This window comes from Castor canadensis, chromosome 1 (assembly GCF_047511655.1).
Source record: "Castor canadensis chromosome 1, mCasCan1.hap1v2, whole genome shotgun sequence".
In the NCBI taxonomy this organism is placed as follows: domain Eukaryota; kingdom Metazoa; phylum Chordata; class Mammalia; order Rodentia; family Castoridae; genus Castor; species Castor canadensis.
Genome location: NC_133386.1, coordinates 10,190,574 through 10,208,898, shown reverse-complemented (window position 1 = coordinate 10,208,898; position 18,325 = coordinate 10,190,574). Strand labels below are relative to the sequence as shown.

Here is an 18,325-nt window from a genome sequence, read left to right as displayed (position 1 = left end):
GAAAGTGAAAAGGACTTTGAAAGTCATAAGTTCACGTTTTCTCAATTCTGTAAAACATTTTGAGAAAAAAAAAAGGAGGGAAGTTGCGTTGAGGTGGGGCTTGTGACTGTTGAGAGGGCCACGGTCAAGTGCTTTCCTGTTTCTGAACTTTGCCAGGATTACACTTTGATGATACTCTTCAGCGTTCTCTACAGATGGAGTCCTTTTAGCCATCTGTGTTATACAATGTTGATTATAGAATCTTTTGAAATAAGTGTGATATATTGGAAACTCATCCCTTCCCACCTCTATATTGGAGGAACTCTTGAGAAGTTCTATTTCCCATTGAAGGTCAAGTCTGTTTCTCTGTATGGAAAAGAAGAACATTGGCCATTGTGTCCTAATTTCATCTGTGTTAAAAGCAGTGATTTTTTTCTTGATGACTTTATATATGGCTATTTTTTAGTCTCCCAAGAACTAACATTTAGAAAGAAAAAGAACACCATGAGTAACCTCATCGTGTCATTGCTGGGTCTGGATCTTTTACAGTGTTTGCTCAATGCTTAAATATATTTGACTCTGGTATTTATATGAAACTCATCACTTTGACTATTTTATAGCATTAAACACAAAATCTCACATATATTGAGTATCCAGAAAGTATTTATTAGTGAATAAGTGAGGGAGTTTCTTTTGAGATTTCTTTTTCTTTTTTTGTTTTGATGGTACTGGGGTTTGAACTCACCACCTTAACACATATAAGGCAGATGTTCTACCACTTGAGCTAATTTATCAGCCCTCTTTTGAGGGACTTAGATTAGATAAATAATTGTAATGGAGGCAAAGAATTAACATTTTTGCTGTCAGTACTGTATCTTCCCAGTATATGATCATCTTTCCACTGAGCACATATTTTTCCCCCCAGGTATCCATTCTTATTTTTACTTAAAATTGTGATTGCTTTGTAACCAAATTAAATTTGATGATGCTGGCTGAGTAATAACTAAAATCTCATTGACTTATGAAATACAAAATAGCTATCAACTTCTCTTTTTTAAAAGAATTTCAAATTTATGACAAAAGGAACAAAAAAGCTTCACTGATTTTTCTGTTGGTAAGTTAATGACTACTACTGAAAACTATGTGAAGGTTGAAATACTCCCTTATCCCACTAGAGGGGGATTCCTTCCAACTTAGATAAAAGTGCTCTTAGACCCAGCATGAAAATCTTTGTGTGACACTGATGTTCCCTCAATATTAAAATGAGGGTAGTCTCATGTTTTTAAAACCAGCATTTTTTCTGTAGATACTAAAACAATCTTACAGGATTAGAGAATGTAAAACACACTGAACTAGGGTGCTTATGTTTTAAACAAAACCAATATTTTTATAAAGTTGCTTTAATTAAACTTGCTTCAAAGTATAATAAGGAATTTCAGAACCCCTATCTGAGCCTTGCTGTAGATAGAATCTGAGGTGAAATAAGAGGTTGACCTATTGATAGGTCACCTTCTTCCCACCCCATTATCTCTGTCTGTTGATAGCCACATGGGGAGTTCTAATTCCTGGTGGAAGCTTCCCTTTGCTTTCACCTCCAATTGTCAAATGGTCTATAGCCCTATCTTTAAATAAATTTCTATGTGCTGCTGATTTTTCTTGCTACTTTGATTTTTTTAAATCTGTTCAGATACCCAGAATTCATCCTATAGTTGATTTTCACCAGTTTGAACCTAATAATGTATTTAAAAATAATTTTTTATGTATTAAAATACCCATAAAAGGTTAAATGTACTGATTGAATGATTTAAGGAGATACTATGTACGCTTGTAATTCATAAGGAAATGTCATATCATTCACAGTACTTAACTTCAGCAAATTTGCTTTTCCTTTTAACTAAAGTTTTTACTGTTTCAGTTAGGAATTGCAATTTAAAAATATTTGAAGTTAGTAAAAGAAGACAGGACTTTGGAAATTTAAACATATGTAAGATGCAAGCAGTGGGGTTTTTTTTGTTTTGTTTTTTTTAAGCAAAAAGTCTATAATAAGGCTTGCTTCTAAATCTAACAGCTTTGGAAAATGAAGTGTAAACAGAAACGCTGTCAGTGAATCTTATAATGATTTGATACTATCGTTTATCCAACATTTCAGTCTTTAGCCTAAAATCATATTTGGTATCAGCAACATATGGTTTTCCTCAAAATGTGGCTATGCATCTTCTCAGTCCCTAATCCAGCCAGCCTTTCACTGTGTGCACCAGCCTCTGTCTGGTGCATGTGCACGTGCTTGTGTGTGTGTGTGTGAGAGAGAGAGAGAGAGAGAGAGAGAGTGAGAGATTGATTGATGTTCAGCGGTGGTTTCTTTTTAACCCGTGGACTTTCATTTTGGACGTCATTCTTACTGGAATTATCTTCCGTTCTGTAGTTCCATCCCCAAGGGACAAATCTAGTTTTCTTTTATAGCAAGATTTGTTGGATAGGCCTGTTGTATGCCTTCTGCTTAAACACACACCACATTCCTAATTTTTAAAAACTTAAAACCCATAGTGAAGTCAGTTTGTCAGATAGCATTGCCCCACTCCCATGGTCTTCCTCAGACTCTTTAAACATTCAAATTAGTTTTCTTGCCTTCTTTCTTTGCTCTTTTCTGTCATATATTGGCTCTATGTAGTAGTCAAAGTTAAAAGCTTTACACACTAGACTGAATAACTATGTTTAAAAAGCAGCAATTATCAATGTACTTCTTTTTCCATGCAGCTTTTTAAATTCATGTTAATGAGTGCTGTCTCCTAATGCATAAGACTAACAAGCCAATTTTGAAGTTTTGCCATCATTTCACAACTTGTTGCCTAGACTCTGCCTGTCTTTTCCAGAGAACTGCTTTCAGGAACTCTTGCTCTGCAGCATTCCAGAGATTCAACTCTGCCCACTCTGATTTGAGCAGGACAAGAAATTACTAGCAGCGGCCTAGCATAGTGAAACTGCCTGGTGGAGCGGAACTTTCCCTCACTGTCAGTGAGAGATCAGAAAGTGTGTGCAGCATGTTGTGATGTAAATGAGAAGGTTGGTTCTGTTGAGGACCAACGGACTGCAGGGCAGGTGTTTCCTCTGATTGGAGCCTCCCCAGTTTGAACACCCAGGAGATGGGCAGTGGTAGGTTCCCACCAGCTGGGAGGACACTCAGACTTTCTCCCTGTCAGATGACCTCAGCTGAATGCCAGCATCCTCTCCATTCAGTCCAGGCCACACCTGGGCTCTGACCTCGGGGGCTGCACTCACAGAGGTTCCTGACAGTGTCTAAATGGTTTTCTCCTTATGATTTCAGGTTGAAGTCTTGGCCTCTGAAGACGCAGCCTTTGGACTAAAGGTGTGTGACCTGGTGTAGCTTATTGTGCAGGTTTCTTCCTTTCTCTAGGTTGGTGCAAAGGCTCCATAGTCAGGCATTGTTGGTTTCATGATTTCTGAGGTGTGAAAATCTTCACAAGTTTAAGTAAGATTTCTCTTTTACTGTGATTAAGATTTGACTGAATCTTGCTACTATTTTCTTTACCTCCTTTATTTGTTATAGAGGATATGAGAAAAGTATAGGAAAACCAGAGTTTCATTTAGTAGTAATTGACTTTTAAATTTGAATTAGCCTTGAAGCAAGTGATTTCCCCCCAGTTTGGAGGTACTGAAATGTAACAGCTGAATGTTATCAGAGTGCTGTATTGTACTTGTATCTCTGGTTTTATTGACTTACTTATTTTTCATTGCTGTTTCATTCTGATCCCCTGTGGTCCAGTCACAACCAAATTAAAACCAGCTCCTTCCCAGAAGGAGCCCACAGTTGGTTGACAAAGGCCTGTAAACAGATGAATTGTCCTGCAGTGGGCTTGAAACCCTGGTAGAAACATGCCAGAGGCTGAGAGAGGGAGTAGAGTAGTTCCAGGAGGCTGGAACTTTGATGATTTCTGAGGGCTTTGATTGTATCTATGTGAGAAAGGAGGGAGGCGAAATGAGTAATTTTTGAGTGGGAAACAATCATGAAAAATATCAGAGGGAACTAATGTTAAGTTCTGCCTCTGTGATGTGATCTAAGGTTGGAGAGGTAAAAGATGATTTTATCCTATAGAAAATGGAGGGGTACTAAATGATTTAATTTGCGATTTAGGTTGATGACTTTGGCCATAGTTTGGACGATGGATGTGCCAGGGTCCTGTCAAGGTCAGTGGAATAGATCAGATGGATGCTAATGTAATCTAAGCTAGTATAGTAGACATGTGTCAGGAGGAAGAGGGCAGACATCCTTAAGAAGTCAGTCTGCAGGGCCTGCTGACTGTTGGTGTGGGCCAGGTAGTGGAAGAGGGAGTTGAGGGGGAATTAGAGTTCTCAGAATGGAAATTTTCCAAACCTGTGTTCTTTATAAGTTCCCTCACCTTTTGTACATACTTGCTATTTTTATATGATGTACATAAATTAGAAGGAGGCACAGATTAGGGTGTCTGATTTCATTTTTGTAGAATTATTGAGTATAAAATGAGTGTGTTTGGGGTCTTCCATTAGGAGCTTAAGAGGTGGGAGATTGATGGGAATTTTAGACCACAAAATTGTAGGATTATTACATGACTCCATTATGCACTGTATTGTGGCATAAAGTTAAAGCTTGGTTATTTATCTTTTTCCCAACTTCCATTCCACATAGGTGACATTTTAAAAACACAATTGAAAGGTTGTACAGTGAGATGACTGACAGAATGAAACAATTGAAATTAAAACAATTCTGACATAAATGTAGCAAAATTTTAAGCCATAAATGCATGTCAATTAAAAGAAAATATGAATTAATACTTTATAAATATTTGTTATAATAAATTTACCTTAATGTTTTGATGTTTCTGTTTATCAGATATTACCAAAATAAATAATTCTAATTTTTCTAAAAAGGCTATTTCAGTATTATTAGCAATATTTAACATTTTCTGAGTTCATTTTTTATTTAATGCCCAGTATGCATGCAGAATATTCATTACATAATTAATAAACATGTAGATCCGTTCTCGTGAATCATCTTCATATTCACTGAGTATGCAGCAAAGCTGTGGGCAGTGCAACCAGCGTCTCTGGTAGTCTCCCCAGTGTGTAAGGATTTCATGTTTGTTCCATGTGAACCTAGCAGATTGCTTTTATAGCCCTAAATTCTATTTGTAGGAACAGTGGCTTGAAACTTCCCCCAACAATTTGGTGATCTTTAAAACATTCCGTGCTTTTTACTTTTCCAGATCTATAGCAGAGTTTTACACATACAATTAAAAATAAGAAGCTTGAAAGATTTTTCGCTGCTCCTGGAAGTCAGCAAATATATGTTTGAATGCCAAAATTTGTTTTATTTCTTTAAAAATCTGGGTATTCAGCATTGGTCACAATTGATATTTTTTCCCTATTCTTGTAATTTCTAAGGAAAACTAATTCAAATCTCCAACTCACTGGTAGGTAATAATATTATCTGAATACACACTTTCAAGTCCACTGGAATGTGTGTCAACTCCAAGTATGTCTCTGATTATTTTAGTGACAATCACCATTGCACCTTTGATCTTTCTTTACTTATTTTTCCCCCTTCAATTCTTTGCCACTTGTATGCTTGCCAAACTAACATCTATAAGCTTAATATTAAGATTGAAGTCAAACTTCTGTTTTCTCACTGAAAAAGAACTTAAAACATGTTGAGACCCAGACATGCAAACCACCAAATGTTGTATATGAATGTGGGGGAAATGCAGCCAGGAAAACAATTTGGAAATCATGTAAAACTATCATAACTATTAGGACTGACGTTACTAAATTTTTAAAAACTAATCTAATAGGAAATATACCTGTGTTTGCTCTTCCACTTAAATGTTACTTTCACAGAAGTACTGATTTGTTTTACCTGGCTTATCTCAAATAAAGGTAACTCGGAATTTGAAATGCTCATAACTTTTTGTGTTAGGCACTCCAGCTATTCGTAGTGGTTCCAGTTTTCCCTTTCAATTTAGTTAATTTCAATTTTCTTCAGTTTTTTTCCATACAATTAAGATGCCTAATTTTTAATTATATATAGTGAAAAACAAAAATTATGAATAGAAGAGGTGCTTTCAAATAAAGTAGGTAAATATATGTAAATTCATTAGGAAAGTTCTGTAAATTATAGACCACTTTTCTTAACTTTGGCTCTGATCAAGACTTGAACATATTAAAAAGTGTATGATTCTATAGAAAAATAAGTCAAGAGTCAATTTAAAATGAATCCTGAGGATAATAACGATAAGCATATTGTGCTACTCTTACAAAAGAAAAATGACATGATTAGGACATCATAGTGTCTGACAACATGCCAAGAGCAGTCTGCTCTTGGGGACCTTGCTGGCTGCTGCTCTTCATAGACTTCACTGCTCTGATTGGGGAGAGAAAGCCTCAAACTATTCCTTCTGACCCCACCTTTTTAACCAAACTCTGATGCACATTAAGCTGTAACCAATTTGGTTTCTTCAATACTGTATTCCTTAGCCCTCTTGTAATTGTGTCTTCCTTCCAACATTTTCTGCATTGCCCTCTTTTCATCTTTTCTTGAAATATTTTTCTGTAGAGTCCTAAAATGTTAATTCTGCAAGAGATCTTTAAGATCTTGTGATGTTCTCAATGAGGAAGCTGACAGTGCAAGGGTCATTTGTTCCCAAGGTCATAAGGCTCCACTCCCAGCCCTTTTTTCTCTTCTTAATATATGTCCTGTATATAATTTCTATGTCTTCATTTACATTACTTTTCTTTCTACTTCTTTATCCTCTTGGCAATAATTTTTATACTTGTTTGAGTCACTTAGCGTTGCAGTTATAAAATAGAAAAGGCTAAGTAAGCCAAAGTGTCTAAAAAGAGATTTTAAAGTAAGTCCTAAATTTGTTTATCTTCATGTGTTTCTTTTTATCCATATCTTGATTAATTAGGCATAATAGGGAAGAACAACCTCAAAATTCAAGCTAATCTCATCTCCACCTATCATCGTCTTCTGGATACAGCTGTGAGCCTAACTCACACCTTGTCCTTCCTCTCTAGTGTGCCAGACTGCTGAGTGCTCACCCTCTGGGCCCAACAGCTCTCACCACCCCTGTACACCTCCTTTGGAATTTTTCCTTTACCAGGTTGTTTTTGTTTTGTTTTGTATTTGGGAGACAGCATAATATGTCCTGGCCAATTCTATTATGTAACACTTTATTCTCAGCAAGAATGTGCCTCACAGACTCCGTTGTTCATCTTTTATATTCATACTGACTTATGCAAGGTTAACAGTAAATAATTGTCAATGATTATTCAAGAGTTCTATTGATGGTGTAACAATTGTGGTTGCTAAGAGCCTTCTGATATTAATATATTACTACTGTAATCCTTTCTAGTCTGAGATCTTACTCACTGATTTGACCATTATCTGGTCAATATATAGCTTGACTTGTTTTGAGTAGGAGGAGAGGGGAGCAGTTTTGGAGTTCTGGGGAATCAAACCCTTGATCTTGTGTGCACTAGGCAAGTGCTCTAACAGTGAGCTACAGCACCAGCATAGCTTGGCATTTTATATTAAAGCATTTTAGAGCTCACCTGAAGAAAGTCATGATTATTGTTAGTGCTTGTAGAACCTATCGAGTTGGTATAGTTGACACTGAAAACTATTAGTTGCAATTAATCTTGCTTAACTTAAATTTGTTTGCTAATCAAGTTCTTCAGTTATATTCATTGACTGCATTCTATTTCATTCCATAGTTTCCTCTCAAATAACTATCTACAGGTTATACATGGTATATGTTTGATACTGGAAATGTGGTGGCAGGACCAATAAATTCTTGCTTTCATCAACATTACAATATTTTGGTTTTATGTTGTTTTTGCATTACTGGGGTGTAAATTCAGGGCCTCATGCTTGTTAGGCAAGCCCACTACCTCTTGAGCCATGCCTTTTAGCCCTTACTTATTTTTCAGATCAGAACTCATGCTTTTTGTCCTAACTGGCCTCAGACGCTGATCCTCCTACTTCTGCCTCCCAAATAGCTAGTATTATAGACATGTACCACCATGCCTAGTTTGTTCTTTGTGATAGGGTCCCACTAACTTTTTTTTTTTTTTCTTTTGGCCTGCACTGACCTCAAGTACTTACCTTATTATTTCAACCTCCCAAGTAGCTGGGATTACAGATGGAAGCTACCACACCTGGCCCAACCTTACATTCTTTTCCCCTCCCTCTTTCCTTCCCTCTATCCCTCTTTTAGCAGTACTGGGGCTTGAACTCAGGGCCTCATGCTTGTTAGGCAGGCATTATATCCACAAGCCAGTCTGATAGCCCCCAACCTTACATTCTTGATATAACTTTTAGAATGAGCTTATGCCAGGAAACAGTACAAGAAAAGATAGAAATTTTGGATACAATTTTATGTTCTGTGGTATTATTGCCTTCACTGAATCTGTTTATTGTATTCTACAGAATAGAATAGGATTCGAATTTCACTTAAAAATTATAAATAACGGGATTAGTCATCTGTAAATTTCCCATAAGATAAAAATGAAATGTATTTTGTTTTACAAATTCAGTATTTTTTGTTGTATAAAATTATATAGTTGGGAATCACATTTGACAGTGACCTAAGTCACATTTGGTCTCATTCTTGCTTTTTGACATCTGACCATTATGAAAATCACCTGTGTTTCACCCCCCATATGAAACTAAAATGTCATGATCATAGTCAAGGACAAAATGAGCAGAACTTGACAGCACAGTCTGTGTGGTCTCCTTTGGCCTGATAATCAGGAACCTTAAGGAAAGTGGGAGCTTCCCTGGCCTTTTTTGACCAGTTTGCCCTAGAGAACCCAGCTCAAGCTTTGCGCAGAGACCATCGGTTCTGAGTCTTCAGTGTCATCCTGGAGCTTTTCTACATTAGTCAGTTCTCAGTGTACGTTTTGGTCATTTAGAATTGTGCTATCCAGCATGGTGGTTATGAGTCATGTGTAGCTGTGTAAACTGAGATTAATGGAAGCTAAGTTCTATTTTAAAATCATTTCTTTATTTTCACTAGCCACATTACAATAGCTAGTGAGTGCTAGTGACTGCCACACTGACACAGTGTATATGGAGAGCATTTCCATCTCTACAACAAGCTCTGCTGGCAGAGTTGATCTAGAAAATAAAGATTCCAAGTATTTATATGACAGAAGACATTTTAGCATAACCTGTTTCACAATTAGAGCAGCCATTTTTTGAATTGTCTAAATGGAAACTAGATTAGATACATGGAAGACTGAAGGAAATTGTTGTTTTAATAAAGTGCTATAGAGAGGATGTTTGTTCAGTAAAGAAACACAAACCATGTCCCATTAGATTTGAAGAGGAGTAAGGTTGAAATAGGGTAATAAAATTAGACATCCTTCCAGTGGGACACTTGCAGTGGATCATCTACTCATTAATTTGTCTGGGGTTAGCAGGGGGAACATCAATATAGTATTTCAGATTTACATTGTTTAGTTGAGTATAAGATACTGACTGTTAAAATATCTCTACCTTTTATAAATGTAATCACAGCAAAGCTTGTATTAATCTTCTGTTTAAAAACACGTACTGTACATATTTCTTGCTTTAAAGCTAAACTAACACTGATTCTTCAACTCTTATGTGTATTTTCTAGTGAATTTACATGGCTAATCCCTAAATGGATGTGACTTAGGTGAAAGTGTTTTTATGGTAACAATTTCATTGGAATGAATCTAGCAAATGTTTTCTTTTTGTTTCATAATCTTATATATGACTTTTCAAAACATAGAGAATTAATTTTTGCATTTTTTATTTTGTATTTAATTAAAATCTTCAAAATCCTTAGAGGAATAGAAAACAAGTTTATGTTTTATCATTTTGGTCACTGAGTCTAAATTACAATGATAGAACATACATTGGTAAAGTAAAAGAATTTGTACTTTCCCGTAGAGGAAAACTCAAGTAGGGAAGAAAAGTTCACAGCAGCTCTCAGTCATGACCTGGGAATCCATGTTGAGTTGTTCCCTTCTTTTGTTCAAGAATTTGCTAGCCTGTGCTTCTGCCATCTGCTGGTGGTTGAAAGATTTCTGTGTTTGATCTTTTAAAACAAGTTTGCTTTATTCTTATTTGGGAAAGATTTTTGGGAAAATGCTTTACTTTGTGTTCACCTGTAATGTTTCAATGCAGTTTTACTTGCTACATTTAGTTATCTTCTCAGAGGATATTGTAGCTTCTTTTAAAACTGTCTTTAGACGAATATATGGATATAGAAGACTCTGAAGGCCAAAGTATATGCAGTCAAAGATTAAGAGGCAGACTTATTGGTGGAAGGTCTTGAGTGGCATGACATGGAGTTAGTTATCTGAGAGCTTGTTGGGGTCTTAACCTAATTTTTGTGCTTGGATTCCAATGGAATAGGAATTTTGTCCCGTTAACTTGTAATTATGACTACTTGAATAGGAGTTGAAGAGACCTGTCCCAGTGTAAGGTTGGCAAGTTGATTTCTAGACATCACTAACTTTCTTACCAGCTCTAAGATTCTATAGGTATTTAATTCTAATAGGGTAAACCTTCACCTCTAACCTCATTTATTATGCTTTCTGCTAGTTATTTATTAGTTTAAGGTAATTCTCATTATCTTGCAGTAAAGCAAAACCATTTTTTTGTGTACAAACATCTCTTCAGGAAATAAAGCCAGGAAAAAATTTTTAATAGAGACAAAATATAGGATTTTTGTTTTCTTCCACCTTTTATGTCCTTTTAAAATTTCCTTTAGTGCTGCCTTGACTGATCTGAGAGACTTGGTCAGTTATTTTTCATCATTTTCTCAAAGAGGAAAAGTAATCCAGAATATGAACCTCATTTTTTCCCCCACAGTGAAAAAGGCTGAGAGATAAAGTCATTTACTTTAGGCCTAGATCTGTGTAGTGGCAAAGTAGAACAAGAACCCGTATTTCTGCTTCCCAGGTGATGGGGATGTGCTTTTCACCCAGAATTATGACGTTGCTTGCTATTAGTTCTTGCAAGCTTGGGACCTACGTACTAGATTGAATCTAGTCATTTTCACAGTTTACACATGGTCTAATGTATGGCAAGTTCATGTGGTTCAACCCAGTGTATTAAGATTCCCTTGAATCGTTTTAAATCTATATTGAATAGTGAAAATAATATGTGCCTCCCATTGGAGTGAGTATACGTGCTCTTCATGGTTTAGTGTGTGGTTTAATTGATATGAAAGAGCCCAGTGGGTCATGTACCATGCTCCCAAAATACCCTGTGGCATTATATGAAAAACCAGAAATGTACAATGACCAAGTGATTCTTGGTGTAACAGGAGTTCCATTTCTGCTAGACCAAATACTTTGACAGGTGATGGTAGATAGCAGACACCAGGTATGTGCACCAATGTCTTGATGTCTGTCTTGAGGTCTCGAAAATACACAGCACAGAAGTGTCTGCTGCAGGCTAGTGGTGTTGGTACGCAAAGTTAGTGAAGGGTCCATAGTAGTAGTTAGTACCTGCTTTTGTCAGATTCTGCTCATTTTTGTAAAAAGATGTTGGGAATTAAACATGACCTCTCGGGTACTGGGGATCTAAAAAAGAGATCTTCATAAGAGAGCAAGGAGTTATGTTGGAAGCAAGCTGATTTACTCATATAATTTGGAGTTGGACTCCATTTTTTCTTTGGGGACATTATTTTGGCATTCTTTTTTAGGAACTTAGTTGTCTAGTAATGATAAAACAGGATATCGTCTCCTATCCCTACCTCTAAAACACTTGTGGGGCTGTGCATATATAATGAAAAGCATGTTTCTAGGCTGGCCTATAAAATTCCTTAGCATAGATTTACTTTTACCACCTTAATAGTAATCAGCTGCTTAAGATTTTGTTGGGAAAAAGCAAAGAAAAGATCTTGGAGAAAGTGGAAGCTGATTTTGATTGCACACATTTAAAGTTCTCTCCAGTGCCGGGTTTTAAAGCCAGCTCTATTTCTTTAGACAGAGGTCCTCCTCCCCCTTTTCCCTGACTTACATTTGGCTTCTCCCCAAGCCATGTCAAATTTTTTTCAAGTCAGTTGAGAATGTGAAAATGACTGGTGTTGAAAGAGCTAGTATGTTGGAGGATGCTTAAAGCCAAGTAGAACATTTATATGAATTAAAGAATATATTACAGAATGGTTTTTAAAAATCAGGTTTTAGGGAAAAAAACCTGTTGAATTAATATTCAGATGCCAGATGTACCTCTCATAAGTACTTGTGAAAGATATTCCCAAATAATCAATAAAATTACCATTTTACAACCAAAATAATATGCCAGTAAAAATACATCCAGGGTTCTTGAAGTGCAAATGCAAATAAAACGTTTCCTAATATAAGTTAAAAATAACAAGTTTGGAATCAAGAAAGCGTCTGGGGGATTCTTTGTGTTGTCTAATTCTCCTTTTACTCTGGTCTTTTAACTCTTGGCTTTTTGATCTTGTATTATTGCTTTAGTGTGTTCATGTATACTGAAGGACTGAATTGTTTAGTTGACAATTGTGGCAAATTCTCAACAAAAGTAATAAAATGCCATACCTTGTTTTCTTTGTTGCTATAATAGCCTATTCTCTTACTTTATTGAATTTTATGGTATCTCCATTGCTACTGAATTGCAAAGCCTAGGGTTTTGTCATGTATAATTTATTGATTGCATAGACAGCCAAGTGACTGTATTCCATGTGGACACCAAGACTTCCCTTTGCTGCCCACTTTGCCCAGTGACGCCACTGTGCCTGTGTGGCCGCTGGATTCTGACTAAGAGGACACCAAGCCTTCTCTGCTTCTGGGCAGAGCTACCTCTCAGGTGTGGTCTTCCTTTTGTAGCTGGTCAGTTTGCTGCTTGCAGTGTGAGTGTGAAAAGGAGTGAGACCGTGAGGTAGTCCTCGATGCAGTAGAGCACGCGAAATCTTACAGGGAATGTCTTTTCCCCCAGCTGCACACGGCAGTTGGAAGCACTCATTTGGTTGCCTCCTAAGAAGCCATGTACATTTTTCTACTAAACGCCTTTTACCACCCTCCACCCTTCACAGATTAAAATTTCATTTCAGGATGACTTTTGCTTCTTATCGAGGGGGCAGATGAAAAATTGAATAGTAATCAAGTGCATATTATTTAAATTGAGAATTGGACACAGGCTTAAATTTGTTATTTATACATTAAACATGGTAAAGTCAATAATATTTTAAGAAATATCCTAAAAATAATTTCAAACAAATTTCCTGAACATCTCAGAATTTTGTTTAAATTTATTGTGTCTTAAGTTTTTAACTGTCTTCATTCAAGTTTCTCAAAGTATATTCCTATTTTCGTCTCACTTAATTTTTAGTCCTCTTGTAAAAGTGTAAGCTGCTTTTCTTTGGTCCTGTTATTATAAAAATTATGCTTAACATCATTGTGAATTTTAAAAGTTTATTCACTGTTGCTGTAGTATAAGAATGATAAATTACTCACTTTACAAAAACATTTTTTGGAATAAGTAATCTGGGAAGAAATGGAGAAATCCTGATTTTTAAAATGCAGAAGGTATTTTTTACCAAATGGACACTTGAAGGATTTCAGTTTTGATAGTAAATAAGTAACTTTTATAAAAATTTTAATTTCTTTGTTGTATTTTAATCTAAGCCATGAACATCTGTGACATCACACTAATAAAATGACCTTTTTGTTATCTACTTGATAGTGGGAACTGTGGTATGCTATTTTCCACTCTGTAACCTTCACAAACCAGGTGATAATAGACACTCGATGTGCCTGTCCTCTCGTGGATAGTCCCCAGTTACACATGAATGACTCTGTTCTTTTGCGTAGCACATACAGAGAAGTTAACCTCTTAGCCTAAAGGATAAAGTCTAAAAGGAAGGAAATGGAGATCTGCCAGCCTGTTGGCTAGAGTCGTGGACAAGAGCAAGGCCTGTCTGAACTGCCACTCAGTTTTTATTCTGTGCATTTGCAGGGCTGGTGATTAGAGTGGCTTTCGCCCAATTATGCTGTGATTATTCTGCTGCACTGTAATTGACTGGGGAGATATGCTAATACCTGTCATTTGGAATGATAAAAGATGAGCGGGGACGCAATGCATTATTTAGCTGGCTGTGTGATAGATGAGGGATGCGCAGAGTGCTTTAATTGCTGAGAAGAGAGGTTAAGCTGAACGAACGGATGAATTAGAAATGAGTTTTTTTATGGCTTGTGGAAAAGTGAAATAAAGGAAAATGTGCCTTAAACTAAAGCAGCACATAGAAATGAGCACAAGGAAACTAGATCTTCCAGGCACCGTGCATTATCAGTTTAAATACAAGAGAAAAATGCAGTTAGAGTTCCATAAATAAAAATCAGAATGAGAATATACAGTAGATTCTTGTAGTAAGCACTGTTTTGCAAAAGAAATCATTTTTGTTTTAGATGACAATATTTGTGATTTGTAACCGCTTATATTCACACTTTTAGCTTATACTGACATGTTAAGTATTCAGCATTTCTGAATTTGTATCTTTTGAAAGTCAGCTTAGAGGCATCTAAATTTTTTGTGTCTGTGTATCTTTCAATAAATGCAGGCAGAGGAAGACAAGAAAAAAATGAACATTTATAATACTGGGATAATGTAATAATATAATTAGAGCGTACAGATAATTCTTGAGTGACAAGAGCCTGGTGTATTCAGTCATACATCCTCAAGTGCAATTAGGTATTGGTATTTTATGGGAAAAACTAAGGAGTGTATTTCCTTCTTCATATTGTTTACCTTTGTCACACCCATCTATGATCTTCTATCCATATTTCACAAAAGTCTTTAAAATATTCTATTGCAATCTGCATGGTCATTTATACAATGCTGGTGTTTGTTTTCTTTTAGCTGTATGCAGTTAATAGAAAATTATTTTGAAGATGAAGTTGGAACAGCAGTTTGTAGAAATGGATGGCTAAAGACTAGAATTTGAACCTGTGCACACTGTCGGCTTCCAGAAATGTCATATGTTCCAAATAATGATGTGGGAAAATGTCCCCCAACTGTGCTGTTTTGTCTTAAGGAAGAAACAATACAGGTTGAGTAGCATCAGAGGTTTGCATTTTTTTGTGAGATGAATTCAGTGACCGTCAAATACCCTAGAATTATCTCCAGGCAGCCAAGCTTCTGAGAGCCCATGATGTATCTAGCATTCCAGCATTGATTAGGGAAGAGCTTGCAGCCAAGTTTGAATGATCCTGGTTTTGTCTAGAACCTATCATGCCTGTTGGACTGTATGTCACCTGTATACAGATGCAGTCCTCCGCTACTCAAAGAAGTTTTGTGGGAACTGATCGCTTTCCTCCGACATAATTGGCACCTGGTTTTACACATTTCTTCTGAAACAAATGAAGTATCCTTATGAATATTTTCTGTCGGTGTTCTTGGAAATCCAAAATTATAGACTACTTGTAGCTATTTAACAGAGCATCTTGTAAAACAAATAGAAGTTATAAAGGAAAGCAAGAAGCAGCTGACTTCAAAGGATATAGGATTAAATGGACAAAGCTAAGACAAACATATAGTGTACATCCCACCCAACACCCAGTCACGACTCCTACAAGCAGCGCAGTTTAGAAGGAAACTAGCCATAGTACAAGATAGCAGTAGTACTTGGGATATGCTGTTTGACGGGGTTTTCTTGTCAGTAGTACTAAAAACCAAAACAAAACCAAAAAACTGTACACAAACCATTTACTTTTCTACTTAAAAAAAAAAAAAACTAGCTCTTTGTTTTTTTCCCTTCCTACCAAGTAGTTATTCAGTCCCACAACTTCATGTTTTAAACTTGACTGTAGTTATCACTTGAATGTAGATTCTGTCTTTAAGACATTAGTTTCAAAAGGGGTTTTTTGTTGTTGTTTTATATGGTAATAGGAAAAATCATGTCTGTGGCTTTTTGTAAAGATTAATGTAATATGTTTCACTGTAAGTTTGATTTATGGTAGCATAAATTTTTTTTATACAATTAGATGGCCTGGAGCTAACTGTGTGATGTCATCATTCTTTGCCTTAGAATAAGCTCTTCCCCTTGAAGATTCTAATTTAAGAATCTTCAAGGATTTGTAATAGGAGGTAGCACAATGTTAACTTCCTTAAATTTCCTAGCATCGTTGAATATCCTGACTGCATAATTGAAGGGGCTTGTAGTTGGGTTTTTTTTTTTTTTTTTTTTGTAATGGTTGTAAGTTATAGTCTTAAAAAAAAATTCTGGTATATTATTTTAAAAAGGATGTCACAAAAATTCTTACCAGTAACCTCTGCTTAAAGGAAAGAGAAGCTGAAAACATATTTGGTTTTGCTGCTGAGTAACAAGTTATGACAAACCTATTTATTACCTCACAGATTTCAAGATCCACAGAGTTTCGGTAAAGGTATAAAGGGTTGTGGTCTTGTCACTGGTTGGCAGAATTCACTTCTTTGTGTGTGTGTTTCTGCAGTTCTCACTTTCTTGGTGGACATCAACCACCTATTGTTCTCAGTTCTTGGAGGTGACCTGTCTCATGGCCTTCTCTGCTACTTCACAGCCCAGCAGGACAAGATATATTTTCAAATCTCTCTTTTTTTCAAAGGGTCACCTTATTAGGCCAGGCCCACCTTGGATGGTCTGCTTTTGTTAATTAAAAGCCAACTGACTAGGATCTTAATTGATCAGCATAATCCCTTCTGCTCTACAGAGCAACATAATCACAGAGTGTTATCTGTCGTATTCCCACTCTGGATCACACTTGAGGAAAGAGATCTTGTAGGATGCCTACATAAGGGGCTTAGATTCTCATGGGCCACCTTAGAGTTTTGCTACCCACAGCCACTGTTTTTATTTGCTGTTAGATTTTAGTGGTACAGAGTTGATTTTTTTTTCTCTTTTTCCCTGTGTACTTGAGTTTTTAAAAAAAATGAAGTTTTGAGAAAAATGAAAATGAGATCTAATAGAACATATTTGAATTGTATCGTGGAAAATAACCTTGGCATGCTTAGGTTCCGAGGCTCTGCTCCGGAGCAGACGTCCTGGGCTGTCACCTTCATGAGGTGGGTAGAGCATTTCTGTCTCAGTGCTTTTGTGGAAGCGTCTGGTCATGTCAGTCTCTTTTTCCACTAGCTTTGTTGGTTATCTTATGGATCTCTGTAGGCATGTCACAAATAGGAAATGAAGTCTGGTTGGTTTTAGAGACTTGAAATACTAAAGGAAAAAAGTGGTCTTAACAATGTGTTTAAAAATTATCTATGGGCCAGTGGGTAAAGTGTGACTACAGATCAGAAGGTTCTAAAAATCATCATTTTGAAGCCAGGCGTGGCAGTTCATGCCTATAGTTTATAGTAAAACCCCATTTCAAAAATATATATAAAAATTAACTCATCATCGTTTAAAAATATTTTATTATATCATTATTGTACTGGGGGTACACAGTGACATTTACCAAAGTGTTCACACTATATGTTAGTTAAGTTCACCTCTCTGTCATTCTCTTTCATCAGCATTTTGACACTCAGTTTTTTTTGGTTTTGGGGGGGGGTTTTTGATATTCAGTTTTGACTAATCAGTTTTGGAGGATAAAAACAAACTTCGTAAAATTCAGTTTTCAAAAAAATTCTAAATAATTATATTCCTCAAATTTTGAGAATCAGTTACAGGTATAATACAGTAGATTTGAGCTGTCTTTAAAACTCAGTGTTACTTACTCTTTTAAAATTATGTGCCCAGATATTTTAAATTTATCTTTGTTAATATCTGATTCCTTTCAGAATTACTCTAGAGGAAAATGACGTATTTTTGGTAGGCTTTCTATAACTTGATTTTAGATCTTTTGGTGAAGGAGTCCTGTACAGCCAAAAGTCTAAGTAAGCAGACATTTTTTTTTTGTTATTCAGATTTTGAAACTGTGTCAACAACTTAAAAAGTGATAAATATTTACTGCATTTATTCTAATAAAAGCTTAGAAAGATTAATTTTAAATTGGGTTGATAATACCAACAGCTTATTCTATAACTAGAATGGAGTGGTTGTAATACTTAAGATGAATTACTGATGTTGGCATGAGTTGTTTCTTTTGGAGAACTTTTTGAGTTTTGATGGAACATTTTATGTATCTGCTCCTCTTTGAGAATTGGTGAGACTATACATGAAATCTCTATCTGTAATATTTAAGCAAAGCAGTTCCATGGTGTGGCAAGACAAACTCCTGCCTTATGTGCAGGCAGTGGTCTCAGTTCTGTCTGATCCTGTCTCTCTTTCCCCACCAGCCCCTGGTACTGCCTCTAGATTAGCTCAGAAGCTAGGAT

The 18,325-nt window shown here is 36.1% G+C and overlaps 1 protein-coding gene across 11 annotated transcripts in view; it reads left to right on the top strand.

Annotated features, from left to right (window-relative positions):
* Arid1b (AT-rich interaction domain 1B) overlaps positions 1 to 18,325 on the top strand; it is a 404,160-nt gene that overhangs the window by 220,796 nt on the left and 165,039 nt on the right. For 6 of the 11 annotated variants that reach the window (XM_074071680.1, XM_074071715.1, XM_074071705.1 and 3 more), the window contains one exon: positions 3,302 to 3,343. The exons of the other annotated variants lie outside the window; for them this stretch is intronic. In XM_074071680.1, the coding sequence (XP_073927781.1) occupies positions 3,302 to 3,343 (42 nt within the window). The remainder of the gene's footprint in view (positions 1 to 3,301; positions 3,344 to 18,325) is intronic. 11 annotated transcript variants of the gene reach the window in all.